The following is a 15,235-nucleotide window of genomic DNA, read 5'->3' on the forward strand; positions in this document are numbered from 1 at the left end:
AGCGGGCGGGCGGCCATTTTGTGGCGGCCGGGTTGTTTGGGAGGCCCCGAGAGGGCGGGCGGGCCGGCCGTTCCGGTCCAGCCAGCCAGGCCGGGCGGGAGGATCCGAGAGGCGGCGCCGGACGGGAGGAGGGGCACGGGTGGTCTGGGGGGGGCGCCCCCCGCGAGCCGGCCATGTCCTCGTTCTCCGAGTCGGCGCTGGAGCGGAAGCTGTCGGAGCTGAGCAACTCCCAGCAGAGCGTCCAGACGCTCAGCCTGTGGCTCATCCACCACCGCAAGCACGCCGGGCCCATCGTCACCGTCTGGCACCGCGAACTCCGTAAGGGTGAGGAGGAGGAGGAGGAAGATGAGGAAGAGGCCGGGGAGGGGGTAGAGGGTGGGAAGCCCCCGTGGCTGAACAGCGCCGTCCCGAGGGAGCCCCGGGCAGCCTAGACCTCCGCCAGGCCCGGGACGGAGGACCCGGGAGGGTCGTCCGTCTCCCTTGCTTCCCTCGTGGGTTCCGAAGCCAGCAACCGTTGGTGGGCCCGGCTCTGGCTCCTTTTGGGAGACAACCTGGAGGAGGAGGAGGGATCGGGCCCTGGAGGTATTAAGCCTGCCCGGTATTAAGATGATCAGGAGAGGCCTTTCTCTCAGTCCCACTGCCTTCACAGGTGTGTCTGATAGGCACACAAGGCAGGGCCTTCTCTGTGGCTGCTCCCAGACTGTGGAACCCCCTCCCACTGGAGGCCAGCCTGGCCCTGTTTTGGCGAGAGTGAGTGTACATATATTCAGTGGCGGCAGTAGTACAGGGTAATTAAAAAAACCACCTTGCGCTTTCTGCTTTATGTTGGAATGAAAGAAACGTGTGTTCCCTGAAACAATGCACTCTTTTGAGGTGGGTGTGCAGCCCTTCTTGGCTTGCATTCCAGTAGACGGAATGTTTGTGGAAACTGAGGCATCTAATTAGAGATGGGAAGGCCAAGGAAGGGGGGGGAAATGGAAAAATGGGATCTGATGGTTCTTGTGGGTTTTTCGGGCTCTTTGTTCTGAAGGTTGTTCTTCCTGATGCTACTCCAGTCCTCTGAAGATGCCCATGGGCACAGAGACGGGCAAAACGTTAGGAAGGACAACCCTCAGAACACGGCCAAAGAGCCCGAAAAACCCACAAGAACCACAACTTTATTTTCCCTTCATTGTAATTGGCAACTTTGCGGGACATGGAGCAAAACCTGCAATAAAATATTTACTGTTGGAGATCAGTGGGATGCCTCTTAGGGTAAGGCTTCACTCAACTGGAAATGCCAAGAACGGCACAGTCTGAATATTTGTAGGTATAACCATCTGCGAAATTCAAGAGCAGTCAGTTCTGCACGTCTTGTAAGGCTTGCGCTCTAACGCTCAAGGGGAGCAGGTGTTTCTGCACCCAGGGAGTTCTGCCCTCTTCCTGAGAAGAGCCCTGAGGCTGTGGCTTCTTCCCTGATGGCAGGTTGTTGCTTTCCTCCTTCTGGAGACCTTCACTCTCCTCTGGCGGAGGCCCGTCACAAGTAGTATCAAGACTCTTGCTGTCCAAATATTGCACTTTATTTTGCTTATTGCAAAACCTGTGCTTTCTGTTTTCACTTTATTTCCACAGAAGGCATGAGTGAAAGTACATGTTTTTTAAGTGGGATAAGGTGCATCCATTTGCAAATTTGTAGTACAGTGGTGCCCCGCTAGACGATTTCCTCGCAAAATAACAAATCTGCATGACAATGAGTTTTTGCAATCGCTATAGCACTTCGCAAAACAGTGTTTCCTATGGGCAATTTTCGCTGTACGATGTTTCGGAGTGTGCTTCGCAAGAGTTTTTTTCAGGACCGATGTTTCGCAAGACGATTGTCTGCGACTCGCAAAACGGGTGTTTTCCGGACTGATGCTTTGCAAGATTTTAAGTGATTTAAGTGATTTTAACAGCTGATCAGCACTTCACAAAATGGCTTTCCTATGTGCAATTTTCGCAAAACGATGACTATTTTCCCCATTGGAACACATTAAATGGATTTCAGTGCATTCCAATGGGGAATCGCATTTCGCAAGACAATGTTTTCACAAGACAGCGATTTCAATGGAATGGATTAACATCGTCTTGCAGGGCACCACTGTACACGGTATTGTGGTAATTTTTCTTGTACAGAAATAATGCTTTTACGTTTTAAAACTTCATCAATATGCTGAGTAGTACTGTTTTGTAGATTAGATTAGGCATCCTTCAGTCTTGAGAGACTAAGGTCATGTGCTCTGTATGGAGGACTTGGAACAGCGTTTCGTGTGGCTGAGAAGGCCAATGCGAGAGTGGCAATCCCTTCCACACTGAAGACAAATACAATCTGTCTCCTGTCCAGCTCCCTGATTTGGTTGCTTTCAGGACTGCCTCCTTGCCTCTGCCTGCTGGACGAGGGTCTCTTCAAATTGGGAGAGGCCGTGATGCACCGCCTGCCTCCAGGCTGAGCGCTCAGATGTCAGGGTTTCCCATCTGCTGAAGTCCATTCCTAAGGCCTTCAAATCCCGCTTGCAGATCTCCTTGTATCACAACTGTGGTCTCCCGTTGGGGCGATTTCCCTGCACTCATTCTCCGTACAGGAGATCTTTTGGAATCCGACCATCAGCCATTCTCATGACATACCCGAGCCAATGTGTTTCAGTAGACAGACTAAATAATGAGTAGATAATTTTCTTTTAAATTAGCAAAATAAGCATAGATTTCATTTAAAAAATACTTTATGTACGTATTGTAAACCCCACCACCACCAATTTCATTCCTTTTCTAGAGAAAACACACTCCATAGCTTTGAAATTTCTAGAATTTTAACATCCCTTCCCCAAGTATTTGCTACTCTTTCCAATAAGGCAGCAAATAATTAATATAGTTATAATTGGATACAACTGAGAATAGTGGTTTGTGGAAAGAAAATACACCAGAAAGATCTGTGGTTTTGTCTTTCCTTGCAGAAATTAAAAGGGAAAATGCATATACATAGTAGTCTTAAACACATGAAAGACCCCTGTGAAAAAAATGGACTAGAGGTTCTTGTTGGTCCAGAAGCCACGACTGGACCTACATCAAATGGAGAGAAGGGGATTTCAGTTAAACAGTGTCCCAGACTTCTTAACAGTCAAGCAAAGGTGCTTTGAGAGGCAAAATACTTCCCCTTTGCCGGAGGTATTTACACAAAACCTAGGTAGCCGTAGGTCACAGGGGATAAAGTTGCATCAAGCTAAGAAGCCCCTGCATTGGGCAGAGGACTGCACTCCCAAGGAGCCACCTAAATCTGTAATAGATACCTCTCAAAGGATATACAGCATGTCTCACGTCGATCCAGACTCTCACCTGTGTTCTCTCCTGCCAGACTCTTTCTCTGCCTTCTTCTTTTCCCCTCTGAGCAATTTAGCAACCCTTAGTTTTCACCAGTTTATGCAAGGTAAGCAACACGTTAAAGATGAAAGCAAATTTCAGTTAATTTGATATTTCAGTTAATTTTTTTCATTTTACTGCTAACGGCCTTGAGTCCCAAAGTAAAATGTAAAAACAAAGAAGGGGGTCATTGAAAAGTAAGTTTTTCTTGTTTTCCCCCTCCATTCTCCTCCCACCCCCCTCGGGACTTGACATTTCTGTTTGAAGTGCCTCTGAAGCCACTTTGGGAGAACTCCTTCATCCAGTATTTTACTTCAGGATGAAATGTTGTCCGTGACACAGGTGGGGGGATTTCAGATCGGCGGCAGGCTTCCTTTCCCTTGACAATGATAGAATAACTATGGCAGGCCTTTGAGAACTGCCTTTTGTCTGGCTAATCTGCTGGTGCAGATGCCTTGAGACCTGCAGTCACTTCGAAAGGTAGAGTTGCAAGGATCTTTTTGCCAGGGAGGTGTGCTGGGTGCGTTCCCCAACCGTTCTGAAAGTGGCTCTGGAAGATTGCTTTCCTAGCTCAGTGGGACGGGAAAGTTCTAACCGTAAAAGCTCTGTGAAACCTGGCACCCAGCTACTTCGAGAAAGATCTCCTCCCAGATCGCTCTACATGGATAGTCATGATGCGGAGGCATCTCTCCAGCTACTGCTGTCCTCAATGATAAGATGGGTGGTGACCAAGAAGAGGATGGATTTCGCTGCAGGATCTGCTCAGATCCCAGCCCCCGAGTGCTGGGAGTGCGAGATTAGTTCGCAACCTAAAAACAAATGAGATGGTGATGCGTTTCTCTCAGTCTTCCTTCACAGCCTTAATTAGGGAAAGTTCAGGTTTTTCCTTCACAACTTAGATGGGTCCTTTGCAAGGGATTTATTTTGGAGGGACTGTTTTTAGCAAGCGATTGCATTTTAGTTCCCTTAGACATAAAATGTGGAAAACAATCACCTACCTGCGGAGTTATTTAGATTTCTTTCAATTTATGGCAATATATGAAATATAGGTAGAATTAAAGACAAATTGACATGTTAAGATAATTAGACAGGTTTTTTAAATCAGAAGCAGGCTACTTCTTTATCTCAACCATTGGCTGGATCTTTTGTCCATGTGGTGGGGCATAAGTGCCATGCATGTCAGTGCTAGACTGATTGAATTTCTCCACAATCACAGAAAATTTGTCCTGTATCCAAATAACCCCATATTACTGGGTTATTCTTTCATCTTCCTACTTTGCTTTGAAGTCTATTAAGTGACTTCCAGATGGTTTGGACTGAGTCTTTTCCTGGTCGGAGTCACTTTTCAGCATTATTCCATACAGTGAAATGTGTCTTTTGTTTGTTTTGCTGTCTGTAGGTTCAGCCTAGCCTCTTCTGGTTCAGTATTTAGAGCTTGAGACATGTGCAGAGAACCTCGATTTTAGCCGTTGTCTAAGGGGCTGGTATCCACAAAGTGGCTGGGTTGGGTGTGGTATCTGCAAACACAGGATTCTGAAAATTGGTGAATTTGATAAGGATGAGGACTTGTGCAAGCCATGTGACAATAGATCCAGTAAATTAACCCATCTTTGTTGGTTGCACTCACCTAAACAACCAGCCCTCTATCTACAGGAATCATGTAGTAAAAAAGTACCTTTAAAGTTTATCTAGTCCATCCCCTCCCCCTGGTGATGCAGGAAATTCTCTGCTGTTGTGTCTGATGGTGTTAAGTGTTACACGTTAGTGGAGAGATCATGATACTCTGAACTTACTTAGAAGCCCTCTTTCCTAAATGTGTTGTAGGACTCCCAGCCTGGCTGAAGGTGGGAGAGATGGGCGCTTGAAAGCAGCAGGTTTAACAGTGTTGAAAGTCACCAGCTGCCACTGGCCTGTCCATAAATCTGCAGGAAGCTAAAATATGCTAATATGCCAGTCATTTACTGCCAATAGCATGAATTGTCTGTTCAAAACTGAACAGAGTTCTGTTTACTATTTAGTTTTAGGAACTGACTACAGTGGTGCCCCGCATGACTACAATAATCCGTTCCGGGAAAAATCTCTGTTAAGCGAAATCGTTGTCATGCGAAAAGCCTTTCCCCGTTGGAATGCATTGAAACTTGGTTTAATGCGTTCCAATGGGGAAAATACCTCATCGTCCAACGAAGATTGCCCATAGGGAAGCCATTTTGTGAGTGCCGATCAGTTGTTAAAATGGCTGCCCTGCGAAGCATGGGTCTGGAAAACACAGGGCAGCCATTTTAGGAAGCCGACGATCGTCGGAAAAGTCGTCGTCTTGCAAATAAACGGTTCGCAAAACATGGACCAAAACATCATCAAGCGGAATTCCCCCATAGGAATGACTGTTTTGCGAATCGCTATAGCGATCGCAAAAAGTCATTGTAATGTGGTTTCGTCGTACAGCGGGGTCGTAGTCTAGTGAGGTACCGCTGTACAGTGGTGCCTCGCTTAACGAGTGCACCGTACAACGAAGAATCCGTATAGCGATCCCTTTTTGGGGATCGCTATGCGGAGCTGCCCCAATCGCCGCACTCGCTTTGCGATGATTGGGGCGTCCAGCGGCCATTTTGGAGCCGCCAATCAGCTGATCGGCGGCTCCAAAATGGCCGCCGGATGACCCGAAATGGCCCCCGTCAGTGTTTTCGCGCCCTCCCCTTGCTTACCGAGGTCGCGAAAACGCTGCGGGGGGCCATTTCGGGTCATCGCTGGAGGGGTAAGTTTTGGCGCCTATTGGAACGCATTAAACTAAGTTTAATGCGTTCCAATAGGCTTTTCCTGCCCCGTACAGCGATGTTTTCGCATAGCGAAGGTTAATCCGGAACGGATTAACCTCGCTATACGGGGCACCACTGTATTTGATTTTGTCTTGTGAGTTCTAAGGGTGCAGAAAATGATTAAATTAACTCTTAAAGTGAGAAAGGGAGAATGCAATCCTGCATTCGGATTCTGGAGCTCCTGTGTTGGCACACTTTCCATCAGCTCTAATGGTCGAAAACGGTTGTGTGTTCAGAATGTGATGACTGATGCCAGTGTGGGATTCGTTTTGTTCTTTTTTTTAGTATTTGTATACAGTGGTGCCTCGCTTGACGAGGATAATTCGTTCCGTTGAAATCGCTGTTAAGCAAAATCCTAGTCAAGTGAAACAAAAAAGCCCATTGAAATGCATTGAAAATCGGTTCAATGCATTCCAATGGACTAAATACCTCAGCGTCCAGCGAAGAGCCTCCATAGGACGGCCATTTTGGTGCCTGTAAAGCGAGGAATCCATCCTAAAACTCATCGGGGAGCCATTTTGCACAGCGGGCAGCCATTTTAGAGCCGCCGATCAGTTGTTTTAAAATAGTCGTCTAGCGAAAAATTGGTTCCCGAAACAGGGAAGGGCGCCAAAACAAGTTTTCCCTTCCCCTCCATGCAGGGCTCCTCCTGCACATAACCTGCAACAATTGTTATCAGCCCCTTTGGTTCCGGTTGCAACAGAACCCCATGGGGGGGGGGAGTCATGCGCATGGGAGGGCAGAGCCCCATCTAGCAGGGCTGAACATTAGAGGAAACATAGGTGGTGGCACCCCCGTGTGGGGGAATTGCTCTTCACGGGTGGCACCCCCGTTGTTGAATACCCCTGACAGGCAGTTCTGGCTGAGGCTTGCTGCGAAGACCCTTGTTTTTACCTTGAGCCTTGGCATGTTGCAGCTTTTAGCTCGGTTTGAGTTTTGCTGCTGCTTCTTTTTCTTTGTTTCCTGTTTCCTTACATTTGTGTCTGAGATCATCTGATCATTGTTCAGTGCTGCACGAGGAGGTGAACACTCTGAATTTGATGGTTGTCGTGGGTTTTTCGGGCTCTCTGGCCGTGTTCTGAAGGTTGTTCTGCCTGACGTTTCGCCAGTCTCCGTGGCCATGGGCATCTTCAGAGGACAGGATTAGGAACTCTGTCCGTGTTCTCTTGCTGTTTGTTGGATAGTTGAGTATTCATAGCTGTGGGAACAGCTTTTGTCCTTCTCAGGACAATTTCCTTTGTCCTTAGTTTACAGGTACCAGCCTGGATAGCCCAAGTATTTGGTGGTAGAGCCCGTGGTTGGGAGTTCGATTCCCCACTCTGCTTCCTGTGAGTAGAGCCAGCCTGGGGGGCTTGGGGGCAAGCTACGCAGTCCCAGGAAGCCCCTCTCTCGCCCAGAGGAAGGGGGATAGGGAAGCACTTCTAACTACTCTGCCTAGAAAACTCTGAAAGGGGTTGCCATAGGTGAGAATAGACTTGACAGCACACATATGCACACAGGCTAATGGGTAATGTGAGGATAAAATACACAAGTAAACAATATAGCTTTTTGTCTGCTTCCTCCTGAGTGTCTGACTTGAAACAAGGTATAAGAAGCTTCTTCAGGAATAAAAATTCACTGTGGGAGGCCGCTTCTTGCATCGGACAGAGTACATCATAGCTTTGGAAAGCTAAGGTGGTAATAAACCACCTAGCCTCTTGTGGTGGCACACAGAACCATTTCTTGTGCTTCAGTCGCCCCTAAGGATTATCTAAGGCACGTCAGGATGGATAGGCTAGTACTGCAGGTTTTCTCTGTTAGTCAGCGTGCTCAATGTGCCATACAAATATTTGTGCATCTTCTTTGGCAGCAAAGTCGAGTCGGAAGCTCACTTTCCTGTACTTGGCAAATGACGTCATTCAGAACAGCAAAAGGAAGGGACCCGAGTTTACAAGGGAATTCGAATCAGTTCTCGTGGATGCGTTTTCACATGTTGCCAGGTAGGTGTTCAGCTGCCTTCCTTCCTCGGGTTTTCCTTTGGTTTGAGGGGATTTTGTTCTGCTTTTGGGAACCTTCTGTCTACGTCATGTACATGATCAGAAATAAGATTACACTAGTACAGGAATCTTGCTGTTAGCTAGTTCAGACCAAATTTGGTGGATTTTGCAGGAGAGGGATTCAGGTAGTTGAGCAGCCTGCACTGGTGCAGATCAGCACTCTGTCACTCTTTTCCAAAAGTGGGGGGAGGTGTCACCTAACCCCGGAAGTGGAAATGATAATGGAGGTGGAGACCTCTTTTCATTTCCCCACCCCCCACATCAGACAAAGTTTGATTTGTTTGCGCTACAACTGGTTCTGGATGGTTCACAGTTGTCTTCTGCTCTGCTCCCAAGAATGGGCTCCATTTTATTGAGTGATCTAGAACCAGTTGACTGACCAGGGGAGAATTCATCACAGCTTAGATTTTTATTCCCCCCACCTCCTTTTAGCCCACCAAGTGGTACAGAGGTAAAGGTTTCCCTTGACATTTAGTCCAGTCCGACTCTAGTGGTTTAAGACAGTGCCTGTGCTGGCCTCTCAGAATCTTCTAGAGCTATAGGGAAAAGTAACAAAGTTTAGGTTGCCCTGTATAGCGCGTGCTCCGCCCACCAAAGCTCCAGTTCCATTTTTCCGCCCGCGGAGTTGGAACCTCTCGATTAGAGCTGTGTTATTTTTGCCTTTTTCTACGAGCTTTCTGACTTGGATTGGTATCTCAACCTTCCTTATCGCTGTTGCCCTGACCTCGGACCGTCTTTTGACTTCTCTTCTGCCTCTGGCGATTCGCAAGTACTCTAAATAGCTTAATTGTGACCTCTTTACCACCCGCTGAGGCGCCACGCGCCTTCCGGACTTTTTCTATTACCGTTTCCCACTTCTATCAGCCTATGCCACCTAGGAAAAAAATGTCTCCTAAGAGAGGGCCTTTTCGACACTGCTCCTCTTGCTGAAGAAAGCTTCCCTTTCAAGACGGACATTCCCTCTGTCTTTTTTGTTTGGGAGAAACTCATTCGGTCACTCATTGCAAACATTGTAAAGAGTTCACTAAAGTTACCCTCAAGGCTCGCCAGCAGCGCTTGAAATATTCGCTCTGGAAACAGACCTTGTCTGCTTCTCAGCCTTCTGACATGGAATCCGTTCCCTCGACCTCCTCAATCCGTTCTGAAGTTAGAGTGGTTACTTCACCAACTCCTGAACCCTCTAAGGAAAAGACTAAAGACAAGCCTAAGAAAAAAACCTCTACAAAGAAATCACTTACCAGTACATCTGCTCCGGCTGCGTCCTCCAATCCAGTGATGCCTCAGCAGCTAAAACAGAAAAAGACCACTGTTAAGCTGAAATCAAAGTCTAAGGAGATTACTTTGGTCGTCCCTCCGGTCTCGACATCTCTTCATTCACCTATACTTGAGGATTCGTCCCAAAACCGCGATTCGACGTCGGAAATGGGTGCCTCTCTACCTCCCCAGCAGGAGCCTCCTGTTGTTGTCGAGAGGTCACCAACGGCTAGCCAGCTGGTTCAGGCTATTGCTGGCATTACCAATGCCCCTCATAGCCCTGTTTTAACCGGGCGGGCGTCTAGATCCCGATCTTCGACACCGGGATCTCTTGGCTCCAAGTCTCCATATCCATCCCCAAGGAGACCTGAGATGCCTCTGGATGTTCCCTCTCCTCGACGCCCAGCGTCGGATCACGATGAGGAACCTCCTCTGAAAAAACCTCGGCGCCATCACAAGCGCAGACATGGATCTGGCGTTGATAGACGGAAAAAGCATCGGCGTCGAGACTATTCTTCCTCCGACTCCAACGATAGTGTCGAGAGGAGATCATGCCACCGACGCCGACGGAGGGATTACTCATCTGAGTCCACCTCGACATCGAGGGACCGCAGAAGGAGGAGAAAGAGGACGCGTTATACCTCTTCATCCTCCTCTGTTTCACCTCCAAGAAAGCATCGACACAAGCGCTCCAATGTCGATAAGCAGAGACCTTTGACATCGACCGAAAAGGGGGCCTCCACATCGACAACTCAAAAACCTGATGCTGCTCCTGCAGATCCTCAACCACCTCAACCTCCTCTGCCACAGAACCCCACCAGAGGTGCCCCTCAAGGACAGCATCCCAGCATCTTTCCCACCTCTGATGAGGAGAGTCAAGTATCCCAAACTTCCTTTGATTAAGAAGAGGAGGTTACATCTGAAGCCTCTTTAGAAACACCCCTTCCATGGGAACCTTTGGGATCGGATGCTGCTGATATCCACCCATCCTCTCCATCTGAGGATTTTTCATCCTATTCCCAGATGGTTTCTCGAATGGCTACCACCGTAAGGCTAGAGATAGAAAAATCGCCTACACGTGAAGATGACCTAACTTTTGGTGACATTAATAAGGAGAGATCTCACCCTGTTAGTCTATCTTATGTACCTGAATTGCTAGACCTCATTATGGAATATTGGGAGCACCCTGCTAATTCCACATCTGTGTCGAGAAGGACTGAAAACTTATACCATATCCATGGCCCTAAGACTTCTTTCCTATTGAATCATCCTGCTCCATATTCCCTGGTAGTCGAATCCAGTGCATCCAGGATTCCTACTAAGGGCCATGCAACTCCTACCAATAAAGAAGGCAGGAAATTAGAGGTTTTGGGGTGAAGACTGTATACAATGACAACCTTCGCCATAAGGGCACTGAATTATTTGGTTGCTATGGGCGCGTATCAGAAACAGCTTTGGGCTAGGGTGCTGCCAGCTCTACAGGTAGCGCTGGAAGATATCAGACAAATGTGTCTTAACACACACGCTGAGGCACTGACTGTTTCTAAGCATCAGCGTTTAGCTTCGTGACATGTTGCTGATGCCACTGCTAAGAATCTTGCTTCTATAATCACCCTAAGAAGGCATGCTTGGCTTAGATCATCCAACATCGTGGATGATATTAAGACCAGAATCGAGAACTTAACATTTGATGCTTCTGGTCTGTTCAGTGAGAAGACTGATGAGAAGCTTGAGAACCTGCATAAGAGCAAAAAGACAGCAAGGTCTTACTCCATACATTAGCAACCTAGGGGGACAAAGTTCCAATGGCGTCCCAAGTTTTCTCAGCAGTCATACCAACAATCTACACCATCATCTTACCGTTCCTTCCTTAACCAAGGTCAGACGCGGTCTTCACAGGCCTCTTCGTCTACTGCAGCTTCAAACCCCGGTCCAACAAACGACAGTCTTACAAATCGTCTGGACAAAAGTCCAAGCAATATCTTTGACTTGACCAAGACCATCTCAAAGGCGCATCACACAACCCGCCTGTCTCCTCATCTCCAGAACTGGTACAAGATAATGCAGGACTCATGGGTCTTGAACATTATAAGCTCCGGCTACCGGCTGGAGTTTATAGAATTGCCTCCTCTAGGATGGATCAAGTCTACATCATTCGATCCCATCCTAGAAGAAGAGATTCTTGCCCTCCTAGCAAAACAGGCCATCCAAAAGGTTCCACTTCGAGACATTCAAAACGGGTTTTACTCCCGGTACTTTACAGTACCGAAGAAGGACAGTGGCCTCAGGCCAATACTGGACCTGAGGGACTTGAACACCTACCTCAGACCTCGCCGTTTCAGGATGGTCACACTGGAGGGAATCATTCACCTGCTGAAGAAAGGAGATTGGTTTGTGGTGGTGGATCTAAAAGATGCGTATTTCCACATCACAATTCATCAGAAATACAGGAAATACTTGCGTCTAAGCTTTATGGACACCATTTGTCAGTATGTGGCTCTCCCCTTCGGTCTCTCCATGGCACCGACGACCTTCACCAAGTGCATGGCTCTGGTGGCTGCTTACCTGCGTCTACAGGGGATCCAAATTTACCCCTACATTGACGACTGGGTGATTGTGTCCAGATCCAGGGCAGAAGCAGTCAAGGACACTCTTCAAGTTCTTCACACCCTGCAAGCCTTGGGTCTTACCATAAATTATGACAAGTCTCATTTAGAGCCTTCGCAAGTGATGGACTGTATAGGGGCATGTCTTGACTCTCTGCGTGCTTGCATGTTTCTACCTCCCGAACGTATCCAGAAGATCAGGAAGGCAGTTCAAAACTTCAAACCCAAGGGCAGAGTCTCAGCACGGCTTGCGCAACGTCTGCTGGGTCTCATGGCATCGACAACCTGTGCCCTACCCCATGCGCACCTCAAGATGCGCTCACTCCAGTCTTGGCTACTCGCCCTATTCAATCCTCTGCGAGAACGTCAACACAAGCGACTGAGGGTCACACCAGAGCTAGCAGATCAACTTCACTGGTGGACATTCCCACCACATCTTTTGATAGGACGACCTTTTCGACCCCTACAGTTGACACGACAAGTGACAACAGACGCCAGCCCCCTGGGTTGGGGAGCCCACTGCGGGGGACATCAAATTCATGCCCTTTGGTCCCCTCAAGAAGCCTCACTCCACATCAATCACCTGGAGTTAATAGCAGTTATAAAGGCACTCAGAGCGTTCCTCCCCCTGGTGAAGGGCAGAGCAATACAAGTGGTCACAGACAACGCCACGACCATGTTCTATGTGAACAAACAAGGGGGAACACGATCGAAGTCTCTTCTGTTTCTGGCTGTCCACTTATGGGAGTGGTGTTACCAGCAGCACATCTTCCCGGTGGCCATTCACATCTCCACGACAGACAGTCAGCTGGCGGACGAACTGAGCCGCTGCTCGTTCCAATCTCACGAGTGGGAGCTAGATCAGGAAATGTTTCTCAGCCTGTGCTACAGGTGGGGTCCAACCAGTCGTAGACATGTTTGCGACACAGACCAACAAGAAATGCGAAAGGTACGGCTCTCGTGCAGGAAGGGGCAAAGGCTCTCTGGGGGATGCCTTTATGATTCCATGGAACAAGGGACTGCTGTGTCTCTATCCACCAGTACCTGTTCTGCAAAAGGCCCTGATCAGGACTCTTCAGATGAAAGCGGAGGCAATCTTCATTGCTCCTTGGTGGCCACGACAGCCATGGTTCTCCGTGCTTCTCCGGTCAGCGGTGGACAGAATGACATTGCCATGTCTACCACATTTGATCACTCAGGACGAAGGGAAACATCCTTCACCCGGACTTGGAATCCCTCCACTTGACAGCGTGGAGGATTTCCCAGCATTAACAGAAGTCATTGACAAAGCAAGAAAGCCAGCCACTAAATTACAAGTACAAGTGGCAGGGTTTCCTGAAATTTGCTAAAGAACGCAGGTTACAACCTTCTCCTGTAGCCTTATCTACTCTTCTCCTTTATATTCGACATCTTTTCGACTTAGGACTGTCCAAATCTACCTTAAAAGTTTATACCTCAGCCATCGTCGCTTTCCAACCTCCTAGCTCTGAGTCGTCTTGGTGGTTTTCACACCCAACTTTGAAAGCCTTCTTTAACGGTTTGTCCAGCATGAGACCTCCTTTGAGAAAACCAGTACCACAGTGGTCCTTGCAAACAGTGCTACATTGCCTCACTCAACATCCTTTTGAGCCAATGGCCTCATGTGACCTCAAAATGCTTTCACTTAAGACTTTATTCCTAGTTGCCATCACTTCTGCTCATAGAGCTAGTGAATTGGCCGCACTTCGTACAGACTCTCCGTACCTTCAGTTTTTTAAAGACAAGGTGGTGCTACACCCTGACGTTACATTTCTCCCCAAAGTGGTTTCCGAGTTCCATGTTAACCAACCTTTGGTGTTACCGACATTGTTTCCTGATGCAGTTACAGATGTTGAGCGCATGCTCCATTCTTTACATGTTCGAAGAGCGTTAGCTTATTATGTCACTAGAACTAAGGACTTTAGGAAAGTTCTGAAACTGTTCCTCTGTTTCTATGGTCAGCATAAAGGTTCCGCTGCCTCATCTTCCACCCTATCCAGATGGTTGGTCTCCACCATTGCTCTGGCCTACGAACTGCAGAACAAGCCTATTCCCGAGGGTCTCAGAGCTCATTCCACCAGAGCTGTTGCCACATCGACGGCCCTGCTGCGAGGAGTTGACATCCAAGAGATTTGCAGAGCAGCAACCTGGTCCAACGTGTCTACCTTTGTTACACATTACAAGCTGGACCTACGGGCCAAGAATGAGACCAAATTCGGGAGGGCTGTACTTACTTCACTTCTGCAGTGACAGCCCACCATCCAGTAAGTGAGCTTGCTAGTCACCCACTGGTGTGGATTCATAGAGACCACGTTGAAGAAGGACAGGTTACTTACCTGTAAACATGGTTCTTCAAGTGGATCTCTATGAATACACACATCCCGCCCAGCCTCCCCACATGTCCTTCACTGTTGAGTGGGTTCCAACTCTCTCCATGTGGCGGGCATATGGAGCTGGGGCTTTGGCGGGCGGAGCATGCGCTATACAGGGCAACCTAAACTTTGTTACTTTTCACTATAGTTCTAGAAGATTCCGAGAGGCCAGCGCAGGCGCTGTCTTAACCCACTGGTGTGGATTCATAGAGATCCACTTGAAGAACCATTTTTACAGGTAAGTAACCTGTCCTTTCTGGACATTGAAATACTCCATTCGAAAATTTGCTGTGACCACTTTGTACATCAGGAAGAAATGGTGATGGGAAGAGAGTAGACCATGGCTTCTTACCTCATCGGTTGCAGCTGCTGCCTTCTGTTTAGAGCATGACCTAACAGCCCTCCATCATGATACCTAATTACACAAAAGCCTCTATTCATGGGATTTCTCTCCTGGAGGTTGGGGAATCCAATCAAGCCAACAGGATGTGTGTGCCTCAGGTGTTACAGAATGCATCCTGTGTTCTTTGCAATGAATGGTAGAGGACAGGCCATGTGGGAAACAGGCTTCATGGAGCAGAGGTTGCTTGTAGAACAGAGAAAATGTGGTTACAGTGGGATTTGCCAGCTCAGGCGTTGCCTGCTTGCCCCTGTGTATCTGCATCAAGAGCCTGACGGAGGTTGCTCAATGCAAACCTGCATTTGCTTTCTGCGTGTTAACTGGGCCCTATATTTGATCCTAATGTGTGAGATAAATGTTCTTGGAT

General features: G+C 48.1%; 1 protein-coding gene across 3 annotated transcripts in view; it reads left to right on the forward strand.

Annotated features, from left to right (window-relative positions):
• The first annotated feature begins 30 nt into the window (after positions 1-30).
• The window catches only part of RPRD1B (regulation of nuclear pre-mRNA domain containing 1B), a 40,898-nt gene continuing 25,693 nt past the window's right edge, over positions 31-15,235 (forward strand). For 2 of the 3 annotated variants that reach the window (XM_020811593.3, XM_020811595.3), the window contains exons 1-2: positions 31-324; positions 8,032-8,161. In XM_020811593.3, coding sequence (XP_020667252.1) covers positions 174-324; positions 8,032-8,161 — 281 coding nt within the window. In that variant the 5' untranslated portion in view covers positions 31-173. The remainder of the gene's footprint in view (positions 325-8,031; positions 8,162-15,235) is intronic. The other variant, XM_020811594.3, reaches the window with a different exon arrangement.

Source organism: Pogona vitticeps, chromosome 4 (genome assembly GCF_051106095.1).
Source record: "Pogona vitticeps strain Pit_001003342236 chromosome 4, PviZW2.1, whole genome shotgun sequence".
Taxonomy (NCBI): domain Eukaryota; kingdom Metazoa; phylum Chordata; class Lepidosauria; order Squamata; family Agamidae; genus Pogona; species Pogona vitticeps.